Raw genomic sequence first — 25330 nt, 5'->3', positions numbered from 1 at the left:
TTTGTACTCACTCAGTGATATTTTAATATAGACTCATTGAAGGTTGTGGTAGCAAGACCAAGACAATGCCTTTATTTTCTGACTCCAGCTATCCGCCTAATTTTTTTACTTCTTTTGGGCATCATATGATTCAGAAAGCATTTTTTTTTTTTTTTTTGGCTATTTGTCTACCCAGTTTTATGAGACATCAAGACTTAATTTTCACTGTTCCAGGAGCTGGGAGCAGGTCATTTTTCCTTTACATGAGACCCCTCAGAGAACCCAGGCCCACAATGCCTGAGTACAAATGCGTCATGTGTGCCCAAGACCAGGAAAAGAAATAGGAAGATTCACAGGCCAAGAGGAGCATTTCTGATTTTCACTGTTAGGGGCCTGAGTATCCTGCTGGTGGTGGGGAGGCGATGGAACTGTCTGGACAGAGAGGGGACAGCTCCTTGCTCAGTGGGTCCAGCAGGTGTATCTCAGGGGCAGGAACCAGCTACTTGTCCTGTCACCTTAGGTGGCCCCTAACATCCCAACATCTGGCTTTTGTGTCCCATCTGTGTGTGGGAGCAGTTAAGAGCAGTGCTTGACATGTGTGGCTAGTGATTCAGGGACCTGGCTGAAGGAAAAAAGTTGCTAATAACAGCAGTTACACTCTGCTTGTGTAAAAATTACTTGGAGGGGGATGGGAGGGAGTATCTTCGTACCATGTAATTTTTTATACTTTTGAACTACATGACTATATTATTAAAATTTTTTTAAATAAACTTCATTATTTAAAATGCTTATTGAGCCCAGAGAACTAATTTCTCATATGTGACTTCCAGTGTGTCTTACTTATGTTCAAATGTGTCTTTTTAAAGTATTTTATTGCTATCCATGCTATTGAGATTTTAGTGCCTCAACTCACACCCACTATTTTTATTCAGACCCTTCTCTTTTTGTTGTAAAATAAATGTGCATTAGTCATCCTTAATCCCAATAGATCCAATTAAAAAAAATACAGATTGTATTTACCAGTATTAAAATGATACAAATGATGAAATGAAATTTTCCCATTCATTTTAGATCACACAGTTAAGAATTTTATTTTCAAAAAGCCAGAACATTTTTTTATTACTTTCAACTTACTTCATCCCGGCCACTCCCACCAAGTTCCCCCGGTCTTCAGCTCATGTGTTTTGCATTATTTTTGTTCCACCCATGATCCTTCCACTCCCGCTTCCTTTCTCTTTGTGCTTCTGTCCCACTTCCCTCACTGGTCACCAACCTTCTCACTGGTCAGCTCAACCTCACCTCCTTCACCACTTCAGGAGTCACAGCAGCTGGTGGCTTGGTGAACCTAGTCATGTGAATTCTGGAAGGTAGAGTGTCAGCTTCTTCCCTGACAAATAAGGCCTAATTCCTATACTGATTTCTCCTCTGAAGGCCTCTAAAACTCAAATAAATGGAATTTGATGGATCTTGCTTGTTTTGAAACACAACAGAGGGTGATTACAATGTAGAATTCTTTTGCTTTGCGTTACCCACTTCAATATATGGGAAAGTGAACAACAAATTGTTTTTGAAACTGATACTTTCTTAAGCAAGTAGAATAAAATAAAGGGTTTGGTGATAACACATTGAAAATGTTTTTGCATTTCCTCTTTGAATTCTACATGAGGAGAATCCCACTCCTTTTCTGTCAAATGCACATACATGGACCCATACCAAACTTTGGTAAAAACAAACCAAACGATTCCAAACTTTCTAGAACTCTTGTGGTATTATAACACTATGGCCACTGAATCAAACAAATCACTGGGGAAAGTAATCATATTTGTCTACTGAGATGTGTCCTTCATTCCGACTATAACCCATATTACAAATTCTGTTAAGTTGGATGGTCACAGAAAGGAAAAATTTGTTTTAACAGCAATATTTACATCATATTTTCAGAAACAAATCAGCACTGACATTGCTTAATGTGGCTACTGCAGTGTTTGGTGGCCTCTAGGCTGGATAGTCTAAGTAAATAATGATTCATTCATTCCTCTTCTTGATGTAATCAGATTTGAATAATGTTTCTAAATTTTGTCATTTTGTTCACAACAGTATAGGAGTATCAGTTTGGGGTGCAGTTAGGATTAAAAAGCCATCTTTTCACTTGTTAAAACCTGAAAATAAGAAAATAGAATAATTATAAAGAAAGTGTGCAAATTTCTCAATTTTTGTGAGGACAATAGTTGAAGACTTGTAAATTTTTTACAGCTATGAATAAAAACATTTAGGTACTTATTTTCCTTTAGCATCCATGTCCTCATTTATAAAATAAGAAGCTAGATAAGATTGTGCTTTTTTAGCTCAGGTTCAAAATGTTTGGCAGGAACACAAGTATACGATTTTGTGCTATGGATGTAATAAGGTTAATGTTTAACACTTGTATATAAAGCAAATCTATGAGAACCGAACTACTTTGAAAAATACAAATGTTTGAAATTGTAGGTAAAGGATGACAGTTAAAGACACAGAATGTAATTTATATCTGGCATTTTGTTTTAATTGCATAGTATGGAGAAAATTCTGACACACGAATTAGTTCTAAGTGGTAAAGTGGCAAGAGGTTATTTTGCTTTTTTTTTTTTTTGGCTTTTAAATTTGTCTTGCAATCTGAAGATGGCTTCATTTGCAAAGTCTGTACAAATTCTCTTTTTTTTAAACATTTATTTATTTATGCATACAAGAGATGGGGTACAGGCCAGAGATGCAGGGGTTGAGAGGATTCACCAGAGACAGAGTGGGGAACAGAACAAGCGGATCCATGGAAATACACTGCTGAGGGGAGCAGCGGGCAAGACAGGAGAGGTCTGCTTCGCCATGTGGGTTGCTCCCTGGCTGGCCAGGGATCGAACTCGTGCTGCAGAGGCTGTGGACTGCCCCAGAGTGGGGTGCTTAACCCGTTGCACCACTAGGGAGGCCCCTGTACAAAATCTTGACAACCCAATTCATTCTTTGGTGGTCTCCAAAGTGTTTTTAAAATTTTAGTATTAACAAATCTGAGTGTGTGTGTCCCTCTGTATGTGTAGTTACACTTTATTGAGTACTAGTGTCAGGCACAATGCTGTGCACTTTGTGTCTTGCTGGATATAAGCATCAGAGTGAATTTGCAACTGTAGCCACATGTAATGTTGGGGGGTGGGAAGGGAGAAGGAGGAGAAAGAAAAAGGGGTAGAAGGGGGACGGGGAGTGAGGAGAGAATAATCAAATAGGTATTCTGCTTTTCATACCTGGGTGTATGTTTTCAGGTTAGTATTTTCTGATAATTTCAGATATGATTTAAAATGTTGACATATTGGTTTTTGTTGTTCTTGTGAAAGGAGAAACAAAAACTTTAATCAATTATTTAGTGTGATTTAGCCAAAGTCTCAATGCAAATTTTTCTTATCTAACAAAACACAATGGAATTAAATATACATATGTTAATGCTGGCTGGTTGTTTCGGACATTTAATTGGAAAGTTAGATTGGTGACCAAACTTTGCCTTCTCATATCTCTTCTACATTCAGTTTTTCTGTTGTTGGCCATTAATGTGCAGAAAAGCAAAAGCTTAATTTTCTAACACTGAAAATGTTTCTTTTTGTCAGCATTTATATAGTTTAGGTGGCCACTCTCCAAAGCCTTCAGTGCTCTACATGTTGTGTTAAGTAGCATTACCAAGTTGCAGTAGTTGAACTCAGTGGAAAAACGCTTGCAAACAGCGCTTGTTAACTACTAATGCAGTAATCAATAGATTTCAATTTGGTGTTTTGCATTGAATTTGTGATTGTCAAAAGGATCAGGGAGTAGGATCTTCAGAACATCTTAATCTGTAGCATTCTCATATTTTATTTGAAAATAAACAGAGAAGCTGCTATGTGGCAGCACCAAAGTCGTTTATGTTTAGTGAAAAAAGGTTAAAATGATGCATAAAATTTAAAAATGAAACTTAATATACATCTAAATTTCCACTGAATACAATCTGAAAGAACACTGGATAGCTAATCCTTTTTTTTTTTTTTTTTTTTTAGTATTTACCTTTTAGCTCCTTGAACTTACCTGTTAGGGAATGAGAGCATGTTAAGCTATAGGGATAGACCAAGGTTTAAATGTCTTAGGGTCATCTCTTGGGATCTAAGAAAGAATGCAAATAAAACACTTAATATCATAATACCATTGCAATATGTCACCAGGAAAATTATGTTAAATATGTAGTTTTGAAAACTTTTCTGATGGGAGGAAGCAGAATTTTCCTGGGGAATTGGATTGTACCTTTCAAACGACAACTGAAAAGTTGGTAGGTGTTGTGATTGTGCTACATTTACTATTGCTAAGAGGGCACTTTGATTAGTTACCTTTTTGCATCCCAGATGTGAATCCCCAAAAACCATGTATCCTATGCCAACGCTTGGGGGAGGAGGATAGAGAAGGGAAAGTGATCAGCTGAGAGTTGTGTTTGGGCTAGAGTCTACATACCTACTCTGTAGGTGACCTGAGAAGAGCTAATCATTAGCCAAATAGTGCCTATGGTACAGTGCCATTGTTAGGGGGAGAGGATGTCCTGAGCTAATTCCATGCAGGCTTTGTGGGGGACTCCACCCCCACTCCAGACCAAAGCCATCAAGACACTGGGAAAGACAAATCCCATCACCACCAAAGGGAAGGTGGCTGGGACCTGAGGGTGGAGTTAAGCAGATAGGTTTGGTATAAAAACCAGACACGTGGGTCTTGGGGGGCTCACTCTCTCGCTGGCCTCCTGGCTTCACGGCTCTGCCCTATAACACCCTTGCTAGTTAAAACCCCAGGCTTAAGTCACTCTCTTGGGCTACAGAAAGTACTTGTTTGTCCTTCTTGTGGTCCTCAGTGTCTCATTTCTCTGCTGGGAATTCCCCCCTCTTTGATTTGACTGAAAAGCAGAACATGCACTTCTCTGTTCTTGTCATGTTTTTGTTTTAAAGGTAGACTTTCAGTAACAAGGTGTTAAAAATAAAAACAACTTTCTGCAAATAATGAAAAGTTGTGAAAGTATCAAAAAGCTTTGCCCCTAATACTTATTTCTGAAAAATAAAAAAGAAGACAAAAAGACAAAAACAAAAAACAACCCATATCTTAAATAGGCAGGTTATCTTTACAAATTCTATTCTTACTGTTTACTTTTAATCTGTATTGAAATGTAAGTGGAGGCCTAGTTTACTCTTCTCACAGGGATTTCCTTTATTCTCTTAACAACTTCTGTGGGGATTGCTTGGTTATCTTATTTAGAATCAGCCTGTTCTACCCAGGCTGGGTTGGATACGGGCCAAAGCTCCTCAGTCCAGTTTTAGGTAGATTCCAGTTAGTTTTTCTACTAAAGGTGATGGCATTTTTTAGTTTCTTCCAAAACCTGTTTTCCTATTAGTTTCGTCAGACCAGGGCTCCAGAAAAGCCCTTCTGCTTTGGGGCTTAACGCCACACTCATTCTCTTGCTACCTTGGCCTTCTTGGTTCTCTATTATTCCTTAACTCCTTGAGTGAGGATATAACTTTCTTTTTTGACCTCAAAGGCCCAGCCTTAGCACTTAAGCTGCCTTCATTGGCCTTTTGTGATTTCCTTCTCTTTATCTTCTCACTTGCATGGTGCCATCACCCCCTTCCTCCTCCTGCATTCTCTCTGCTTGGTTTCTGATATTTTTAATTAAGGAAATATATTCACCATGAGTCAAGACTGATTCTGCTTTTAATTAGATTTCAGCTTCTGAGCTCTATCTGGGCCCCATCTCACTGGTCTCAAGGTCAATGGTGGTTGCTCTCAGTCCAGGATTCTTCATTGTGCAGCAAAAGATAAACTCAGTAGGCCTGCTCTGTCCAAACCCTGCACATTTCAGAGAAAGGCTTAGCCCTTGACCAGATCCTGGGAGATAATACCTCAACCTTTGAAATATTTTGCCTAGTAAGTGTATCTTTGTTACTTGAGACTGAGGGCCATGTGGTATCATTTGACCTCTAGAAGGACTGGACACTGAGTAACTAAGTGACTCAAGTCAGCTGTGCAGGTTTTCTATGCCTGTGTGATAAATCTCTAGTAAGAATTCTGGCACCAAAGCTCAGGTGAGCTGCCCTAGTTGGCAAAACTTTGTGCATCTTCTCATACATTGTTGTTGGGAGAATTAAGTGCTGTCTGTATTATCCTATGGGAGAAAGGCATCTGGAAGCTTTCATCTGTGCACTCTGTTCTGCTTTTTCCTTTGTTGATGTTAATTTGTATCCTTTCACTAAAATAAACCATAACTATGAGTTTAACAGATTTTTTTTTAAATTCTGAGAGTTCATTGAGTATATCATCGAAACTGAAGGTGTTCTGGTGAGTCATTCATCTTCATCATCACCACCATTACCATTATCACTGCCATCATCACCATCATCCACAATGTATGTTGACTATCTATTATGTGTGACAACTGCTAAATATTTTTCACATATTATCCAGTCCTTATAATAACACTTTAAATTAAGTACAATTATTATCTCCATGTACCTTTCATCCTACTTTATATATATGGAAAATGAGTGATTAGAGAAGTAAAAGAAATCATCAAAGGCGGAGCTGAGATTCCAACCCAGGTCCGTCTGACTCCAGGACCTATGTCTTAACCACTAAGCTAAAACAGTGCATCACCAATCTTTTCCCTGACCAGAGAAGATGGCTGCCCATTTCCTGTTTTACATTCAGCATCATTCTCCCCACCACCACCTTCTTACTTAATCTGAGTGATGCCTCCAGTTTTGCCCTCTTTTTTTTTTTTTAGGTGCCCTCCCTTCCTCTTTTTCTCACAACCAAAGAAGTACTCTTCCAGAGACCAGGAAGGAGAGCTTTTAGATAGAAAAATATGTGGTAACAGTATTAGACAATTCCCCATTCAGTGTTCTGAAAGGTCACTGTGTGAATTATCAGTCACCAAGTATTTCAGGGAACAAGATGCAGCCCCTGTATCCTGGGAAGAACATAGTCAATGGGGAACCAGTTTCACAGCCTGTTAGAATGCCAATAAAATTTCTCCCAAGAAAGTGTGAGGGGTAGTGAGGAGAAGAATGAAATGAAGAATGAGTGCATGCCTGTCTGAGTGTGTGCATGCACCTGTGCATAGGTGCATGTGAGCCAGCGTGTGTGCATGTGCGAATGTGTGCACACATGAGGACAGGATGACGGCTCAGCATTCTGAGGAAGATGCTGGGTCGGGTGGGGGGACGGAGTCTCGGTGCTGAGTCATCTCCTGAGCCATGCTGTGATGTCTGTGCTCCATCTCACAGACCCATGTGTCTGAGTGTTTGTGCTGCTTTCAGGCCCTGCCAATTGTCTGTGGCTTAGCTTCCAACAGAACAGACTGGAGACAACATGTTTCCACTTGTTGGAAACAACACTGGAAATAGAATGCAGACTTGTGGGATATGGAGCACACCTCCTCCCACTCAGAGAAATGCAAGGCTGTGCATAGGTTATGGGTTGAGGACTAGTATTTGGGGGGTGACTGAGCTGAGAGTGCTGTAGGTAAACCAGGTTGGCAGCACACAGGAAATATGTTCTGCTCCTTCATCTGGCAGGAAGGTCTCCCTTTACCAAACCAACTAGGTGGCACTTTTAAGGCTCTGGGCATCTAAAATGCAAAGGAAGAAGGAGGGGACAATCTTCTCCACATGGATAGAGACAGTAGCAGAGTTACAGAAGGATGAGAGTAGGAGGAAGGACGTTGTATCAGGATAAGGGTCTCCAGACACTACCCAACCTTACAGAATAAGAGGGCAAGACAGGCCTTGCCATTTGGAATTGGGCTAGAGTGAAAGAACTTTTCCCCATTAAGTTACGTAAGTCAGACCCCAATGTAACACATGGCATAGCAATTGACTGTGTTTGCAAAAATTTCTTACGAGTCAGCATCATAAATCTCCCCCTTCAAAATGCGGGCTGAGCTGAATGGTGTTTACAAATGTATTTCTAAGCTGAGTTGTCTGATTTTAGCTACTGGGAGATGGAAACCGAATCTTCTACTTGGCTTTACATGGCTTTAACTATGGCGACCCACACAAGCCATGCTTTCATAGTTACTTTAATAACTTTTTCTGTTAGTGAGAATAAGGCAAAAGGTTTTTATGTCTGTCTTGTCAAATTTTCCAAGGTAATATTTTTCTATTCTTTAAGGATGTGGTGTCCCAAATGTCTCTAGTTCCTAAATATTTTTTTAAAAAACACAATCACTATTTCTGAAGAAAAATCCTTGTTTGAAAGTGTTAATTAGGTATTTCCTATGCAGTTTTAGGGGAAATTGACTTTTTTTCCCTAATGGAATTTTAAATGACCATACAAAACACATAATCCAAGAAACACATTTTTCTTTCTCCCACCACCAAAAGGGAAGTTCTGTCTCTATATGAGCAGTTTTTCTGGCCCTGTCTGACTGTCAGGCTGCTCTTCCGGCTCTGAGGAGAAACCACCTCCAGCAACCTGAGAAGGGATGCATATGAAAGCAAGAATCACAAACTGCTGATGGAGGTAACCAAAGCCATAGGTATCAAAATCTTTTGATACAGTAAAGGCTTGTTTAAATAGAACTTCTTGCAACAAGCTCTAGCCTTCTTACTGCTTCTTTATGGAAGCTTGAAGCTAATTTTCCATGAAAATGAGACTGCTAGTCTTAAGAGTTGTTTTTTCTGCCCAGAGCAGGTCAACTTGATTTAATATGGGAACTCTTTTTAAGGCCTTTGGGAGAGGCATATTTTGAGGAACGTTGTTAATAGTTAGGTGTTTTGGTGGAGACCTTAACTCTAATATTTACAGAATGACTTGTATTTACATAGTAATTATAAATGCATTATTTTATTAAACTCCAAAAAGAAGTTCTGAGTGGTTGACCATCATTACTATTTAAAAAAAAAGCTACAAGTAGGCTTTATTTGCTTTATAGTTAGAAAGAAGTTAATTAAAGAGGAGGTTTTGGACTTTCCACTGTTTATTTTCTAGCACCTGACTTTTTTTCCTGTCAGAACAAATTTTGTATTGCTGACATTATTCAAAAGCCAAATACAGTGCTGGTATTTGTATTTCTCAAAAAACAAAAAAATTTTTTTTTGCATAACACAGTATTCTATGCCACTGTAAATCACTGTGTATTTCAATTTAAAAAACCATGTTGTATTGTAGTTCAATCAAATGTAGATTCTGATACAGGTTTAGATATGTTCCAAGATGCTTTAAGGAGACCAGCCTGTGTGAGGAGACAGGGTGTCAGAACTCCAGGAGGACTGCTTGTGTATGAACCATAATTTCTAAAGCTCTAAAGCAGACCTGGATCATGAGAGAGAGGCTGGGTGCCAGGAAAGCAGCTGATCGAAAGAACTATCCAGTTTCATCCTACTGATGTGAAGATAAGTGGTGTGGTCACACATTTCTATTTCTTTTCTTTCTTTGCTAATGAGAACAATTGCAGCCTTTCAGTTACAAGTTTTTTTTTTTCTACCAGAGAGGCAAGATCAGAAAGCTATGAAGATGGAAATTTGTGAGAACTGCTTAGTCCCAGGCTACTTTAAATCCATTCAAACTACCACAGGGCCTTTGCATTAGCTATTCTCTGCCTGGAACACAACATGACCAACTTTATGCTTGCTCCCTCACTGCATTCCGGCCTCGGCTCACATGTGAATACCCCAGAGAAAAGTTCTCAAATGAGCTATTTCAAGTAATCCAAAATAATGTCCTACTCACATTCTAGCTCCCTACTCTTCCAGTTTGCTTAACAGTAATTTTCACCACCTGAAATTATATTGTGCTTTTGTTTGCTTGTTTACTTTCTGACATCCCCCAAAGAGTATAAGCTCCAGGCAGGCAGGACTTGTTTGGTTCACAATTTCTTTAGGCCCCCAGCAGTGCCTGATACATGGCAGCTGCTCAATACCCACATTAGATGAATGAATGATTGTATGATGAATGATCTCAGTTGGGGTCTCTTTAATTTTAAAAAAAGGTAGAGGCTAAGCTAACAGTTTTGTAATAGTTTTGTTCTATTGACGAATGGGGTGACCCAGCATTGATAATGCACTTATAGTTCATAGGAATTATTTGTCTTTCTTTCCTGCTACACTGTAAACAACTTGGGAGCAGGGACCTGGGAGTCTGGATCACCCCTATACTCTTGGTACCTGATACTATGTAAGAAGGAAAGTATAAAATTCATTTCTAGAATTTGATTAAAATATGAAAGGTGAGAAGGAGAAGAGAGAAGGGGTTCCTAGCAGCAGGAAGAGCTTAGCGAAGACCTCTGTCCTTGATAACAGGAACAGTCAGATGAAGGTACTTGTGGCTGGGGTAGAGCAAGAGGGGGCAGGGAACTAAGGGTGGCTGGAGATGGAGTAGGGTTGGCTACACTGGAACTTCACAGGCTTACAGACATGGCTGGTTAAAAGTTTTAGCTTTATCTTAGGAGTGAAAAAGGACCTTTTTTGCCTTGTGCACGTGCTAGTGACATGATCGTATTTGTCACACAATAAATCTCTGCTCCAGTCCGCGTGGGAAGACCAGGCAGGAGGCTGAGCTGACCAGGCTAGAGAGCTGGCCATTGGACTTAGTCTATCTGGATGGTAAGCTCCAAGAATGCAGCTTGCTCTGTGCCATTCATAGGAATATTCCCAGCACTGAGAACAGTGCCTGTCACCTCACAGATACCCAACCAGTGTTTGTTTAGTGAATGAATGACATAGTGGTTAGAAATCAAGAAAATAGTGTTGTAATTACTAGGAGTTAAAACTAACGGGACATGATGAGGACTGGGTGCTGAGTATGAGAAAGAAAAGTCAACTCCTACCATTCTGTTTTGTGTAACAATGGATAGAGGTGTGTTGCCATTTTCTGTGACAGGAAGTAGCAGAGGAATCTATATTTTGTGTGTTTCTTATCCTCTTTGTTACACTGAGAGTCAGGACCTCCTCGCTGTCCCCCCTGGGCAGGCCCTGCTGAAGGTGGCTGCACTCTTTATGTTGGTGTACAGCTGAGGAGCTCTTGCATCCCTGAAACCTTATCAAGGATTTCAACAGGCCTATAGTTTTATCATGTCAAATATATGCGAAGTCAGTGGAATGGCCAGGAATATTGTAGGTCAGGAAAAGTATGAAGGATAAATGATCACTCTCAATAAGCCTCAATAACCAGAGGCTTCCTATTGAGAAGTTAAAATGACACCCACCTCTGCCTCCAAAACTTTATTCCAGTGTCTGTGGATAAAAATGATAAGTTTGGCCAGGTGTTTTCTTTTTAGTTTTAAGCAACTATTTTCTGAGTGATATTGTATGGGGAAAGTATCTTCTCAATCCAGATTTCCTGTGAATAAAAGCTCAACAGTGTCACTCCTAATTATACTGTTCAAATCTTTTCAGATATGTTAGGGATATCCTGATTTTGTTAAGTAAGTATGTAAATAAGGTATATGTAGGTATAAAGATACATGATGGTGAAAGTATGTGTATGCATGTGTGCATTTACAAATATATACACACACTAAAATGGTATGGTTATTTCTAATTAGTGAGATTATGACTGTTTTTAATTTTCCTCTTTATTTTCCATAATGGACATGTGTTACTTTTATAAAGATACAAACACTGTTTTTAATATCACACCTTATTTGTAACATGAGGTGCTACTCAGAAACCATGTATCTATTTATGTTTAGTCCTTAGCTCACTTGAACCATCAGATTTAGGAGTAAACATGGATTTCACAAACAGACCAAGTAGTCAACAGGCTGAGTCTCAAAAGATGAAGGAAATCAAAGTGATTCACTTTGATTTGTGACAGAGTTGCTTTGCCTGACAACTGGACTATTAAAAATGACCTAGAATCCTGGAAATGAAGGAATTTGTTTTCTAGGAGCCAGACCATTTGAAGACTGAATATGTTAAGCTTAGGCAAGAAGAGATTAGAAGAATCTTTTTGTTGTGTTCTGATGTTGGTTTCCTTAATCTGCCCACTTCAGAAAAGGCTATTTTTTTTTTTTAACTGAAAATGTAATTGAGAACGATCTTTTTTTTTTTTTAATATACTTTTTTTTTTTTTAAATAGAGGCATGTTTTATTTATTTATTTGTTTGTTTGTTTGCTTGTTTTCTTTATACATGCACTGGGTACAGTCAGAAGCACGGGAGGGTGAGAGAATTCACCAGAGCCAGAGCGGGGAGCAGAGCAGGCAGAATGACGAAGTACACTGCTGAGGGGAGCAGCGGGCGGCAGGAGAGGTCTGCGCGCCATGTGGGACCCTCCTCTGGTGGCCGGGGAGCAGCCGGGGATCGAACTGGTGCCGCAGAGGCCGCGGGCAGCTTCGCAACCCAGCGCTCAACCGCTGCGCCACCGGGGAGGCCCGAGAACGATCTTTTAAAGGTTAGACATGCATAAGTTTTTGTTTGGGGTAGAGGCCACATGACTCTAGTTACTGTACCTCTAGTGCTATTGGGAATGAGCAGATACAGCCCACAAGGCCCAAATCAGCCCTGATGAGAAACTCCTGCATGGAGGTAGCCAACTCCCTGGCCTTGGTCGCGCGAGGACCTGAAATTACTGGAATCATTTCTGTGTAGACACTGCCATCAGCAAATGGCAATTTGAGGAGCAGAGTCATTGTCTGAGAAAACTTGGAATGAAATTACAGGGTGGTTGGTGTTATTGGAAAAGTTGAGCGAACAGTTGAGTATAACTTGGGAATGGGTCATGAAATGGATTATTTAGGAAAAGAGCGGTATCATTATGACACTCCCTTTTAAGCAGTATTTAGGAAGTAAAAAATCAAGAATCATTTTTTTTTTTTCTCAAGGAGGTAAATATACTATACTGGAGCTAGACAGTTTTGGTTTGAATCTTGACCTTGGGCAAATTACTATATCTGTTTCTTCAGTAGTAAAATGAGGGAAATAAGTGTTATTCCTTGATAGAGTTATGGTCATGATTAATGAGATAATACATGCGAAAGTACAGTGCTGAGTGAATGCTGACTGTGCTTGGGGTTGCTGCATGCACGTGTATGTGTATATGTATATACACATGTATAGGGCAGGTGAGTCTCCTGTGTCCTCTCTTCTGGGCTGGCAGGCATTGTCATGAAATGGAATGAAGTAGATAAACGGCAGTTGGCAATAAGATCATGTGATGTCTAAAGGATGGGTAGACTGTGTGTTCTTCATGTTTGTGTGGGGAATATAAGAGTGACATGATCGATTGCAGCTATGTCACACTTGGGTTATTATTTATGTTTGTTTTTTATTGAAGGATGAGAGAGATTCATAGGCTAGAAGGAGGGAATATTTATAAGAGCTTGGTGAAATCAGTTAGTTGTTTCACAGTTAACTTAGTTTTGAAGCACAATAAATTATCGCACTTCAGGACTGCTTAGGTGGTCATATTGAATAACTGATGGGGAAATGCTTTTTAAAAGTTGAAATTAGTACATATACAAAAGATAGCTGTATGACTTATTTTTGTCATCTTATAATTGAATGATTTTGTATCTTATAATTTGATTAGACACAGATGCAATTATAAATTTACCTAAAAGCTCTAAGACACAGGATACAGAAAGATCACCATTTAGGACAATAAGCAGTGGTCCCATACATACCATCTCTGTGAACCGATCTGCACAGGCCATTCTAACCCACTCTGGCGTGGCAGGGCTCTTCACTATGAAGTCCCCAGCCACATCTCTTTCTCTGCGTGCCATGGCCACAGCATCAACGATGGCAAAGAACACAGATGACCCCAGGAACATCCCGGACTCCCCAGGCCCTGCAAGAAATCACATTTGCTTCAGCAGCTTCTATGCTAGACTAAAAGACACCAGAGGTCATCAGTCAGGTCCTGTTCTATTGTCTCTCCAAAGACTGACACAGTATCTTGCATAAAATAAAAGGTTCTCAATGACTGTTTGTTGATGGATTTACAGACTGAAGTCTGTGTGCTCTTCAAAATCCCATTACCACTCAAACCTCTCGTGTTTAATCCTCTCTTGTCTTTAGTTAGGTTAAATCTTTGCTCAATGGAAAAGGGTGTGTGTGTGTGCATGTATGTGTGGTGAGGACAGGTTACCCTATTTAGAAAAACACATTTAATGATTTGAACTGGCCAACTTCATGAGTGGAGTTAAATATGCCTTATGACTCCAAGATTAGGGGAGACTGGGTGATCTGGGAGAAAGAGCACCTACAGATTTTGGTGCCAGATGATAGGTTGCAAATCCATCATCTGCAAGAAACAGGGAGGTAATATAAATGAGTGATTTGGGCAGGTGAAGGACAATAAGGAAAAATGGACACTATGGTGAAGTAGAGATACCCTCACATCTTGCCTTAAAGGAGCTGCCTTCTAGAAATGCAGCCCAAGTGATCAGATGATCCAACTTTTCAAGAGAATTTAGACATTTGTATTTTAATGTAAACGTCCCTAACTTTTAAAAACTCTGTGCAGGTCAAAGAAAATACCTGGGCAGGTTAGATTTGGCCAGTTGGCTCCCAATTTGTAACCCCTGACTTAAGAGAGGCAAGCCCTAGCTTTAATCCTGGTCCTCGCTCCTTGCATCTCTGGGTGAGATATCACTCCCAGCCCCGTTTCTTTCTCAGTGAAATGTGGGCGGTATCAACTGACAGGGTGTAGTAAAGTTCAGCAAATGCAAATGTATTCAGCACCTTGCCTGGGGCCTGGCTGGCCTCTGTCATTATCATATAGCAAACCTGGGACTTTTCTGAGGGCCTGCTGTGAGCGGCTGTCACAAGGACCCTAAGGGTCCTCCTGCCTGCCCTGTTATTCTTCCTGGCCTGACAACTGCTCTCTATGGGTGCTGAGCTTCCTTTTACATTTTTTCTCTTGAGTGATTTCCAGTCTAGTGAGAATCTAATGGCCCGCTGACTGTCTTTCCTTTCAAATTTATCCTCCTCTTATCCCCTCTCCCCATACACCCATCGCTATACACCTGAAAGGAGGTCCTGGGTTGGAAATGGGGTGCAGTTTGAAAATGACAAAATTCTGGCATATATGTGGATTAATTACCAACCCTAGTAAGAAGTTCCCCAAAAGAGTAACGAAAAATTTAACAAAACACCTCAAATCTAAATGAAGTTTCTACTTCCAGGGTAGTTTTCCCATAATTTGTATACAGTAATGTGAGCAAGTGCTGATCTTTATTTTAATTTGCAATTTTACTACTTTAGCAATGACTAAGCATTGATGTCTTTGTTTCCCAACACTGTGGACATTTTGAGCCAGGTAATTCTTTGTTGGTGGTGAGGGAGGTGTGGGGGTGTCTGCTTTGTATACTGATATTTGTTTAGCAGCTTCCATCCCTGGCCCCGACCCACTAGAAGGAACATCTCCCTTCCAATTGCAACAACAATATCTCCTGACACTGTCCAGTGTTCCTTGGGGAGGGAAGGAAAATTGCCCTCACCTCCCATTGAGAACCAATGCTTAGATCTGTAACAGGGTGGTTCCCAGGAAAGGGGAATGTTCCAGGTTTCCTGCTCCACCCAAGGGAGGGTGGAGCTAAGCAGGGAGAGAATAAGCTGCAGAGGAGATGGAGGAAGGAAGGAAGCAGGATGGAGCCAGAAAGAGACCTGGAGGAGGCACATAGAACAGAGGGACACGTGAAGAAACTGTGTTTGCTTTTTGGTTGTGGACTGGGTGACACAGATGTGAGTGAGAGACCCGTGGGGAGGTGACAATGGCAGTTTTTGTCTTGATTTTGATTTTGCTCTTTTCCCTCTAGACTTGTCTGGTTGTTTTTGATCCTTTTCTGTGGGTCCCCACTGGAAGATGCTTTAGACTTGTGGCAGGCTTTGGGGCCTTGCTCTGGGCCAATCCCATTTGGATGGACTTTTACCCATGAGGGGACGGGTAACTTTGGGTGCTTGATTTAGAAACTATATTCTTTGCCTTTCCTGTATTGTTTCCTAATTGTATTAAAGTTCCTTCCCATTAAAGTCTCATTTGTTTTGTGTTGATGTGGTGCATGGCAGAAGCTATTTAGAGCAGGCAGGTTTGCAGGGTCTGGGGTGCCTCTCTCCTTGCCCTATAATAAATTCACATCTGGGCAGGGCTCAAGACCCTGGCTCCCTCACACGTGAATGATTTGCCTAAGTTCATAGTGAGCTTCTGGGGCTGGGGCAGGAACCTAGGTCTTCTGTGGCCTCAGTCCAAGATTCTTTCCATGCTGCCTCTGCTTTCTAAGATTTTAGTGCCATCGTGCTTCAATCCCATTTAATATTTTAGTCTAAGGCGCTTAAGTAAAAATGTTATTCTCCCTGAGCAAAGCTTTTTGATGAATGTAAAGCTTTCAGTGAAAGAGGATATTAATAAATAAAATATTTGGCCTAGAATTGCCATTGGGTGAATCATTTCTTTTCTCTGAATCTCACTTTTCTTTTACAGTCTATCCAAATTTTGTCCCGATAAAGGTTGATCTTTATTTTTTATTTTGTCCACCTGCTCTCACTTACAACACTAGGGCTGGGGAGCTTACCTTGGATGAATAGATGGTGAGTGGGGTTGTTGATGACGGCAACAAGGAGATGTTGAACTCCTCTGGGACGTCAGTGATGGTGGGGATTTTGTACTCATCCGGGCCTCGAGTATACAGGACACCTTCCGGGGAATAGTTCAGCTCTTCAGTGGTATAAAGGCCCATCCCCTGAATAAATGCACCTTCAATCTGAAGGAGGGCAATGTCAGGCTTTGTGACAGTGTATGCCTTTTAGAAGGCTTTGACCTACCCCCCATGAGTCTCAGGAAGGGCATCTTCTAAGTGGCCAAGCACCTACCTGCCCAATATCAATGGCTGGATTTAGGCTATAACCAGCGTCCATGACAATGTCCGTTCTGATTTTCTGTCAAAAATTAAAATGACCTCATCATAAAAATTTGAAGGAAAATACTGTTTTAAGGTTTATTCTGTTAAAAAGAAGACAGTAGGCCCCAACCGGAGTCACTTATGCTGAAACCAAGACTTAGCATCTAACTTAATTGTGATTTCAACCCCTCACAGTCCAGGCATTTTAAACCAGTAAGTTTGAAATTTCCAGATCAGTACTAGTGAGGTAAACTACCTGAAAAGACCCTCCCACTCCTTCCTTTAAGGGAAGGTAATCTTGGCCTGAAATGATTCTTTTCTTTTGTTAAAAGCCTCTTTGTCCCAACTTCTTTCTGCTTATAAAAGCCTTCTAGTTTGTATAAATCCTTGGAGCATCTTTCTAATTGCTAGGTAGGTTGCTGCTGCCTAACTCATAGATTGTTTAATAAAGCCAATTAGGTATTCAGTTTTAGTTGGGTGAAAACTTTTTTTTTTTTAAATAATTCAAATGGTCTCCAGTTATTCCAGAATCCCTACTAACTGATTAACACTGCTTTGAAACCCATGAACATTAGAGGTGGCAAGACATCTGCCAAGCTCTTCAAATCTAGGACTGCACGTAACTACAGAAGGTCTTTCCATTCATGGTTTTTTGACACCTAAGTGACTCCAAAGTCCATGGTTTGTTGGTGTGCCTGAAGACCAGTTAGTAAATAATTGAGCTGATTGTTCATCTGATTCTCTGTTCATCTGATTCTCAACTTGGATTTACTGTTCTAACATAACTCATGAGCTCACCTAGTTCTAATGATAGTTTTATTGAGGAACTCATATAGCTGCATTGGCATGTGTGAAAGTGGGGGTTCTACATGACCTTAGAACATATGAAAGGCAAATTTTGAGACCACTTTTGACTTTGCTAATCTACTTCCTTCCCTGAGAAACATCACCATCTGTTCTGTCCCAAGCCAGGAGCATGCACATTGTCAAGAAGACACAGAGAGCCCCTCAGTAACTGTGGTCTATTTCAGGAATCTTTGAGCTTTCCTTCTGCCCTTACTTATGGAACTTGTTCTGCCAATATCATCCTTCTCTGTCTAGGCTCAATGCCATGGCTTCTAATTTAGGTCTGTGATTCTCTATTGACTCAAATGCTGGCCTCTGGGACAACCTATATGGGCACTGGGACCCGCCTTCACTCACCTCTTGCCCCAACCTATTTCTTTAGGACCGATGATACTCTTGGGATAATTGAGAGAAACATTTTTACATTGTTATGCACTTTCAAAATGTCTATTTTAGACAATGTACTAAATTGCCTATGCCTTCAGTTTTGATAACTTAGCCTTTTTTTTGGAGTATAACTCCCCTCCTTTTTTTTGGCAAAACTTTGGAATTGGAATAAAAAAAACTTGATACATTTTAGGCTGTCATGAATAATTTCTTTTTGACTACTTTTCAAATGGAAATTCAGGATAAGTCAGATTCTCTAGACTTTCCCATGGAAATGAAAGAATCCTGTTCTTATTGTACAAGTGTCACATAATAAAATTATGTAGGTGATATTATTGCTGTTTTACTGAGAAAATCATATATCCAAGGTGACATATATGAATTTGAGGGGATTTAATATACAATGCAATACTGTTGTTTCATCTTGCCAAGAGGAAAGTTATATTTGACTTACCCTGTGAGCTCCTGTCAGACAGTCAATTTCAACCTCAGAACAGGCAGCTCCATAAACATAGTATGGAAATGGGTCTCCCTCTCCCTTCTTCCAGTCCATGAAAGCCTTGTAGCCCCTGACGGAAAAAAATAAAGCCCTTTAGCTTGGTGGTGGTTGTGGTAGTAGTAGTAGTAGTAGTAGTAGTAGTAGTAGTAGTAGTAGTAGTAGTAGTGTGTATACAATGTCTATTCATTTAAAAAATACCAAAGTTATAAGATTGTTGTTCATTTCAGCTGCCTTTTAAACTTATCTAAACAGCTACGTATATTTACAATCTAACTCATTACAACATAACTATCATTTGCCCTTATTTTTTTTTTTTTCCCTGGGGCAGCTTTTCCTCCCTGCTTGTGTCTATGCAAGTGTCTTTCACTGTTTTATCCCTTTGCTAATAAACCTGCCCTTTAAATATAACTAATGTCTCTGTCTTGTGAAACTCGCCTGGGAAACTTGCTGTGTGCCACTGAACTGGGAGCTCTGGAGAAAGCTTTCCCAGAGTGAACCCAAGGACCCGCACTCCAAACACAGACTCCAAAACCACAACAAAACCATTTGACATTTATCTTTCTCCTTGTGACTTATTTTGCTTAGCATAATCCCTTCAAACTCGATCTATGTTGCTGCAAAGGGCATGAGTTTATCTTCTTTTGTTCACTGAGTAGTATTCCATTATGAATATATACTACATCTTGATCCTTGCATCTGCTTTGGGGCATTTAGGTTGTTCCATGTTTGGCTATTGTAAATAGTGCTGCAATAAACATAGGAGTGCAGGTTTCCTTTCAGATTAATGTTTTTGTGTCCTTTAGGTAGAGTACTAGGCAATGCAAGCACTGGGTCATATGGTAGAGCCATTTTTAGTGTTCTGAGAAACCTCTACAACTCTTTCCACAGTGGCTGGACCAGTTTGAGTTCCCACCATCAGCAGTGTAAGAGGGTTCCTTTCTCTCCACATCCTCAGCAGCATTTGTTGTTTCTATTTTTTTTTAATGTGGCATTTGCCGTTGTTTTAAAGAGGATGCTTGGTGTGCTGCAGTTGGCATGCTAAAAAGAATTGTTTGGTCCGAACTTTTCAGTAAGTGATTTCAGGTTTGAGCGATAGCTATCATGCTGAGAATCTCAACTGACTTTTATTGATATCCTCAGAGGAACCCCTTAGACTGTAATAAGCAAACTTATAGAAGACTGATGCTAATTCAATGTGTTCATTTAAAATGGAAGATGTACAGAGGGCTGAATTGCTCTCATTTTGGGTTACAGAATTCAGAAATTTAGAAGATATTATGTACACAGCACTGGGATATGCTGTTACCTTCTTTCTTTTCTTCTTTTTTCTTTCTTTCTTTTCTTTTCTTTCTTTCCTTCTTTCTTCTTCTTTCTTTCTTTTCCCTCCCTCCCTCCCTCCCTTCCTTCCCTTCTGATTTACTTATGCATACAAGAACCGGGGTACAGGCCAGATGCACGGGATGGTGAGAGGATTTACCAGAGACAGAGTTGGGAGCAGAACAGGCAGACTGACTGAAATACACTGCTGAGGGGAGCAGCGGGCAAGACAGGAGAGGTCTGCCGCGCCATGTGGGATTCTGCGGACAGCTTCACAGCACTGTGCTCAACCGCCTACACTACAAGTGAGGCCCTCTTTCTTTGTTTATGAGATTTGCTTTATGTGTGTGTGCGTGTAGTTTCTTGCTTTTGTTTCATTAGATTGTAAACTGATGTCATACACTTCCTGAACTGATAACTAGCTCTCCTTTCTGCGCTTCATCCAATTAACATGCATTTCCTGAGTGTCCCCCACTGCCAGACACTCCTCAAACCCTTCAAGGAGCCTCAAGATAAAGAGGTTTTAATTAGGGCCTCCCTGGTGGTGCAGGCGGTTGAGCGCAGTGCTGTGAAGCTGTCCGCAGCCTCTGCAGTGCTGGTTCGATCCCCGCCAGCCTCAGAACAACCCACATGGCATGCAGACCTCTCCTGTCCCCCACTGCTCCCCTCAGAAGTGTACTTCGGTCGATCTGCCTGTTCTGTTCCCTGCTCTGTCTCTGGTGAATCCTCTTACCCTCTTACACATCTGGCCTGTACCCTGGTTCTTGTATAAATAAAATAAATCTTTAAAATAAATAAATAAATAAATAAATAAAAAGCTTTTAATTAGTAAAAGGAGGGAGATTTGCAAAATTGAGTTGCACGTTATTTCTAATGACGTCTCTGTACTACTCATGATAAAAACGATAGTAAATAACAGTGTTGTAATAGATGTTGTAAGTCATGCTTTAATTTTTTTTAAACTTACTAGGGGTATTTTTATGATTTAATATTTCTTTGAATATAACTCAAAGGTCTATGTGAAGTCATAAAATTTTGGGCCTATAAGGGACTTCGGAGATCACATCATAAAAACTTGTTACACAAACGAGGGAATTTAGGCCCAGAACAAAGGGATGGTTTTATATTTTCTCAGTTAAATAAAAGCATCATTGTGCCCCCAAACAGATGACTAGATAAAAAAAGATGTGGCATATATACACAATGGAATACTATTCAGCAATCAAAAAAGACAAACTCATGCCATTCACAGCAACATGGATGGAGCGGGAAGGGATCATGCTCAGTGAAATAAGACAGAAGGAAAAAGAAAAATATTGGATGGTTTCACTTATAGGAGGAATATAAGGGAACCTAACAAGGGACCAGGAGAAACCAAAACCAAAAATAAAATTAGCAGGCAAAAGCTAAAACAGGACATTCAATAGGGGAGGGAAAAGGAGAGGGATCAGAACAGGGGAGGGAAAGAGCACAAAGACTATGACAGTTTACAGGTTACATGGTGGGATTTTTATGGGGGTTACACCTGAGAGGAGAAAGCAAACACTGTACAACAATGAACAATGATGTAAATAATACATATAAAAATTAAAAAAAATCAAAGCGTTATTGTAATTTTTACCTGAAGTATCCAGTGGCTGAAAGACTGATTCTTTGTTCAAAAGCAGCTTGTATCTGTAGAATGGGCATATTTGGTCAAAATGAAATAAACATACCAGGCCTCCTTGGTGGCACAAGGGGTTAAGATGCACCCTATGAAGCTATCCACAGCCACTGCAGCATGAGTTTGATCCCCTGGCCAGCGAGCTACCCACATGGTGAGCAGACCTCTCCTGACTCTCCCACTGCTCCCTTCAGCAGTATATTTCAGTCAGTCTGCCTGTTCTGTTCCCCACTCTGTCTCTGGTGAATCCTCTCGCCCCCCACACCTCTGGACTGTACCACAGTTCTTGTATGCATAAATAAATGTTTAAAAAAATGAAATAAGGCCCTCCCTTGGTGGCACAGCGGTTGAGCGCTGGGCTGAGAAGCTGCCCGCAGCCTCTGCAGCGCCGGTTCGATCCCAGCCACCAGGGATCTGGTGTGACAGATCTCTCCTGTTGTGCCCACTGCTCCCCTCAGCAGTGTATTTCGTCACTCTGCCTATTCTGTTCTCTGCTCTGGCTCTGGTGAATTCTCTCACCCTCCCACACTTCTGATTGTACCCAGTGCTTGTATAAATAAATAAATAAATCTTTAAAAAAAAAGAAATAAATATACCATAGAATAAATAAACACAAAAATACCCTATATATCAAAATTGATATCCGATCATTTTTGGTGCTATGTTACCAATAATAAAACTCATCATTTTTACTTCAGTTGGTACACTAACAGTTTCCTTCTGATTGAGTTCAGAAGCCTGAATTAAACAAATAAAATAGAATCCTGGTACACATTTATGGTTCAGAGCTTAGGTTACAAGGTATTAGGGGTTTCATTTCTAATGTTAAGACTAGTAAGTGTGTGTGTGTGTGTGTGTGTGTGTGTGTATGTGTGTGTGTAACTGTGAGAAAACTCTTCTAACAAAATAAGAGTATTGTAAAGTTGGATTAAATATCATTTCCCTTGAGCCATATTCAATAGCAGTTATACTTTTTAGTTTTCCTCCCCCTTCTCAAAACATAAATATTTTTTTCACGGCTTCAGAAGACTCAGTCTTTTCCTTTTCCTATAGAAGGAGGGTGGGTGTGACCTTCTGGCATTGTCCATACACCTCATTTCCCCTGTCAGGGATGCTGGTCCCTGAGAGCTCGCTCCACAGGCACCTGCTCATGTAATCATGGAGCGGCCTTCTCAACATTTGGTGATGCTATCCTTCTGCAGAAACCCACTGTCAGAAGAGCTGTCTCCACACAGGGTGGCATGCCTGGTGCTCTTAGTCCCGCTTTGGATGGTTTTTTCATTTGTAGTAACAATGAGAGGAAAACACTTACCCAGTCTTCCCAGGTACCTTCTGGATTTTTCTTAATGACAGGTTCAAGGCGTTTCAGAAGGATCTGACAGGCATTCTTGATGGAATAAAGAAGTGAAATCCCCATTAGGGAGGAGCCAGGTAGTTAGATTTGTGTGGAAGAATGTCAATAGATAATTGACTAGGTCCCCTTATGGTTCCCTTTTGGTCCTGGGAATTTTAATTATATTCATGTCCTTAATGTCTTCTCTTTTTCTACATTATTTACTTATATCTTCTTTCATATTTTCCAGTCATAAATAAAATTGGAACAAAATGTCTTATTTTCATTCATATTTGTGCTTTCCAATCTGTACCGATGACATGTCAATATCCCTCTGGGTCTAAAACATGAGTCAACTTTTTGTCCATCTTCCCATCTATTCATCCTCCCACCATCAAACTATTGCAATGAAGGACTTTGCTTTAGTTGTGAGGTAAGAAAATAGTGAAATCTTATAATAACAACCTAGACCCACAAAATTTCTGACTTAAGATAAATCTAAAACTCAGTACCCTTGAAGGTGTATTGGCACTTAATTTGTGTTGACAACTCCCATAAATACCGAAATATGCAAGTCTTGTGTTTGATCCCACCCCAAGTTGATCTGATGAGTTTAAGATTCTCCACTTTGTTCTGAGAAAAAGGACTCTGGTGTATGAGACCCTAAGAGGAGACCCTACAAAATAAGACAGATTTGAAAGTGACTTCCCTCCGTGGCATAAGTGCTGTGTCCTGGGAGTGAGGGACTGTGCTTCCCCACAACACTTCTGTTATAAAGCAGCTTATAATAGAAACAGATAAATAGATACTGCTTTAAAGTATATGCAAACAGGGCCTCCCCGGTGGTGCAGCGGTTTGGTGCAGCGGTTTGAGTGCAGCGCTGTGAAGCTGTCCGCAGCCTAAGCTGTCCACAGCCTCTGCAGTACGGGTTTGATTCCTGGCCTGCCAGGGAGATACCCGCATGGTGCGGCAGACCTCTCCTGCTTTGCCTGCTGCTCCCCTCAGCAGTGTTTTAGGTCCTTCTGCCTGTTCTTCTCCCTGCTCTGTCTCTGGTGAATTCTCTCACCGCCTTGCACCTCTGGCCTGTATCCCAGTGCTTGTATAAATAAATAAATCTTTAAAAAAAAATAAAGTATGTGCAAACAGGATTTTGAATTAAAGAATATGAAGTCATGGTTCTACTCTGCATAAGTAAAGATGTAACAATTTTAAAAAATTTACATGGGCCAAAAAATAATTCCAAAGAAAAAGGATGAATACTCTGATAGACCTCCACTGAGGCAGACACTTGAATTGTACTGTATCTACATAGCTGGGGTTCTGCCTGCTAGCTGCCTGCAGGAACTTGTCAGGGGAAACTTGTATAGCTCTGCATTACTTGGTACCCAGATTTCTTCTATCTGTGTCTCCCAGTGACAGAGACTACCTGTTTCCCAAAATCCATTCTTCTATTCTTTTTTTAAAAAGATTTATTTATTTATACAAGCACAGGGGTACAGGCCAGAGGCATGGGAGGGTGAGAGAATTCACCAGAGACAGAGTAGGAGCAGAACAGGCAGACAGACTGAAGACACTGCTGAGGGGAGCAGTGGGTGAGACAGGAGAGGTCTGCCGAGCCATGTGGGTACCTCCCTGGTGGGCCGGGAATTGAACCTGTGCTGCAGAGGCTGCGGACAGCTTTAGAGCACTGCACTCAACCCGCTGTGCCACCGGGGAGGCCCCATTCTCCCATTCTTCCAAAGAGTCTGTGCCTGTGGTTTCCAACTACTCTATATTTTCCCAACATTCCCTGCAGTTCCATGTGGGCTGAGACTAATTCTGCTAGTGGTTGATGAGTGGAAATGACTGGCATCATTTCCAGGTCTGAAGCCCCTATTTTCCCCCTTCTCAGGCTCACTGGAATGATATTGGTCAGGGCAACCTCGGAAGACACATGAGGAAGATGGAGGTATTGATATCAAGCTGGGGGCTAGAAGGACAGAACACTCCCTCTGGACTGTTACATGTGCAAGAAAAGGACTTTTGATATAGTGGGTCTATTTGTCACTGCAATCTAGCCTATTCTAGATAACATACTTCCAAAATTTGGGCTATACCAAACCTATGTTTAGTGAGATAAGTGACTTCTCTGAAGCCAACCACTTGTCTCTGTATCCAGCTATGAAAGTTGAAGGTGTGGAAAAAGCACAGGGGGGAAGACAGGAGGAGGCACCTGCACTGCTTTGCCATTGACATCTGCACCGACAGATGCTGCAGTAGTAATTGTGTTTGGTACCGTGGCTGTGCTTGTTTCACAGATGTGCATTTGAGAGATGGGTATCTTTAATTCACGGCTGGCCACCTATGAGAAAGAAATATTTTCAAGTCCAACAAGAACTTTTATGAAGATTTGAATCACTATTTTTCTTAATTAAAAAAATAATTTTTATTTATTTATTTATTT

General features: G+C 40.6%; 1 protein-coding gene across 1 annotated transcript in view; it reads right to left on the bottom strand.

Annotated features, from left to right (window-relative positions):
* Positions 1-1961: 1961 nt before the first annotated feature.
* The window catches only part of LOC119254822 (aldehyde oxidase 2-like), a 75257-nt gene continuing 51888 nt past the window's right edge, over positions 1962-25330 (bottom strand). Inside the window, 10 exon segments of the mRNA XM_037521878.1 lie at positions 1962-2138; positions 4057-4131; positions 13624-13790; position 16101; positions 16516-16704; positions 16814-16879; positions 18530-18644; positions 21513-21565; positions 22867-22941; positions 25100-25228. Of these exon segments, the coding sequence (XP_037377775.1) occupies positions 4078-4131; positions 13624-13790; position 16101; positions 16516-16704; positions 16814-16879; positions 18530-18644; positions 21513-21565; positions 22867-22941; positions 25100-25228 (849 nt within the window). The 3' untranslated portion in view covers positions 1962-2138; positions 4057-4077.

This window comes from Talpa occidentalis, unplaced genomic scaffold, assembly GCF_014898055.3.
Source record: "Talpa occidentalis isolate TD23 unplaced genomic scaffold, MPIMG_talOcc4v2.1 talOcc4.3, whole genome shotgun sequence".
Taxonomy (NCBI): domain Eukaryota; kingdom Metazoa; phylum Chordata; class Mammalia; order Eulipotyphla; family Talpidae; genus Talpa; species Talpa occidentalis.
This window is presented reverse-complemented; position numbering and strand designations above follow the sequence as displayed.